The 2,127-nt window shown below is 42.8% G+C and overlaps 1 protein-coding gene across 1 annotated transcript; it reads left to right on the forward strand.

Moving 5' to 3' along the window:
- The first annotated feature begins 409 nt into the window (after nucleotides 1-409).
- Nucleotides 410-2,127, forward strand: LOC119594901 (zinc finger protein 26-like). Its single transcript, XM_037943974.1, has 4 exons — nucleotides 410-422; nucleotides 738-840; nucleotides 1,093-1,288; nucleotides 1,930-2,127. Exons 1-4 carry the CDS (start codon nucleotides 410-412, stop codon nucleotides 2,125-2,127), a joined length of 510 nt encoding a protein of 169 aa, XP_037799902.1.

Here is a 2,127-nt window from a genome sequence, read left to right on the forward strand (position 1 = left end):
CTGGCTTATTGAGAGTCAACTCCTGACTGAAAATGTATTAAACGTGCGTCCCGTATTACGCAGTTCTTTCTGTAGCTGTAGTTTAATTATTAATAAATACACATTCCTCATGGAATCTTTTTCATACTATAAGATTTTTATTTCTAACAACGAAGTTCAGATATTGTCCATTCTCAGAAAATGCATTCTCAGCAAGTATCAAAGATAGATACGTGGATGTAAGAGATTGCGAGCGGACACCACCGTGAATGCCATTTATGGGTGAGAGCATCCTACACGGGCACGTGTCAGCGAGTTTGGAGTTTGTGATGAATATATACTGTTGTTTGTTCATTATAACTATTATACATCTCTTTAGAGGGAGTGTTTTTATTGATACTCGACCATCCTTTGTATACAGCACGTAATCATGTTTGAGGATCGTGAGTCGGGCAGTTGACTTTGGCGTGTGTGTGGCACGACCCAACAATGGGACGACCAGGTTAGGGCTCTTCCTCTGACGGCGGGGACTCTCAGTCCATCTGCCTCGCGCCGTCGCCAACCCTACCACGCCCATCAGATACTCGAAGCAGTGCTCGAAGGAGCTATCGAATACATGAGTAATATTCTGTTATCACAATTCCAATTGATCTTAATAAAATTTTTTGGTGTCATTTCATATTCGGTTTTACCATTCCTTGCCATCCATTTCCCTATCACTCTGCTTTTTTTTCATGTTTCTTTGTGACCGTCCCTAGATGCTTGGATTCTTCCAAAACGTGCAGAACTGAACGTCAATACCTGGCCCTTGCCATTAACTCTGACGGAAGCAGCTCCGAGAACTCGCATCACTAAGGCCACGTGACTGGACTCTGCTCCCTGTTTCTCCCTGCGTCACGCTTCCAAGTCCGCTTCCTTCAAACGCTGATCAGGTAGATCAAACGGAAAGAAAGGTTTATGAGATAAAGCTTATATCGCATCTAACTTGTTCAACTCATTAACTTTAAAATTTTGAGATTTATATTCTATTTCTTAAATAAAAGCCAATATTAGTGCCTGTTATTAGGACTGCTTATATTTAAATATATTTTCAGAGTGTGCTCACCGGTTCAGTGGTGGTGGAAAACGCTCTCGTGCTAACCGGCCACTACACGGTAACTTTTGGCCGGTGTTGGAGGCAGCTCCAGCACAGACTGTTTTCTGTCAAGTTGTAGAGCGTGTGGACAAACTGTTCGCCGAAATCCAGATAAACTTTGTTAAACCTTGTGCCTCAGAACATCGCCAGCTGTCACACCCGAAGAGATTGGGGGTCTGACCTGCCTTATGAAACGTTGGCAGCTCCTTGGACGGCATACATATACATAGGACGTTTCACCACGCCGCGTCGGCTTCAGAATCAAAGACTTTGCTGAGATCGATCGGTGCAGAAACACCTGTCTCCAACCGTGAAGGCTTGCAGATTAACAAGTGCCCATCCAGGTGATATTAATAATGCTTGATCTTCAAATCTCTATAAGAACTCTTTCGTGAGTGTTGTTGAACAGACGACACAATAAGTAAACTGGTAAGCGATCTATATTTTGTTGTATATGTCATTCGTAAGTATATATAGCGTGTACGAAGATGTTCAGCGTGGATATGACATCCGACAACATACATATTATAGAAATCCAATTTACTACCCCTGAACATTTATAACCGATCAGTCCGGGCATCATCCTTGGCCTGCCTCATGATACGAAAATCATAAAAGTTTTGTGTACATGTACACTCTTCCTGATAACCCCGAACTCAACCCTTTAATTTGTTTTCCGATATTCTTTATCATTTCCCCTTTGAGTTTATTTTTCAATAAACGAAAGTGCCTGTAACAGGAAGTAAGAATTAACCTGGATATATGGTTCAGCAGTAGAGGTCCAAACCAGCACACAACGTGTTTTACACCAACAGGGAGAGAAACCTTACAATTGTGGTGTTTGTGGCAAGGCATTTGGTGGTCGCTCTGACATGAACCGTCATTTGCGCATACACACTGGTGAGAAGCCATACCCATGTAAGGTCTGCGGCAAAAAGTTTGCTCGTGCAGACTACCTGTCAAAGCACATTAACCACGCACCTCGGGATTCCATTTGCCAAGCCAGTGCATAG

Source organism: Penaeus monodon, chromosome 34 (assembly GCF_015228065.2).
Source record: "Penaeus monodon isolate SGIC_2016 chromosome 34, NSTDA_Pmon_1, whole genome shotgun sequence".
NCBI lineage: Eukaryota > Metazoa > Arthropoda > Malacostraca > Decapoda > Penaeidae > Penaeus > Penaeus monodon.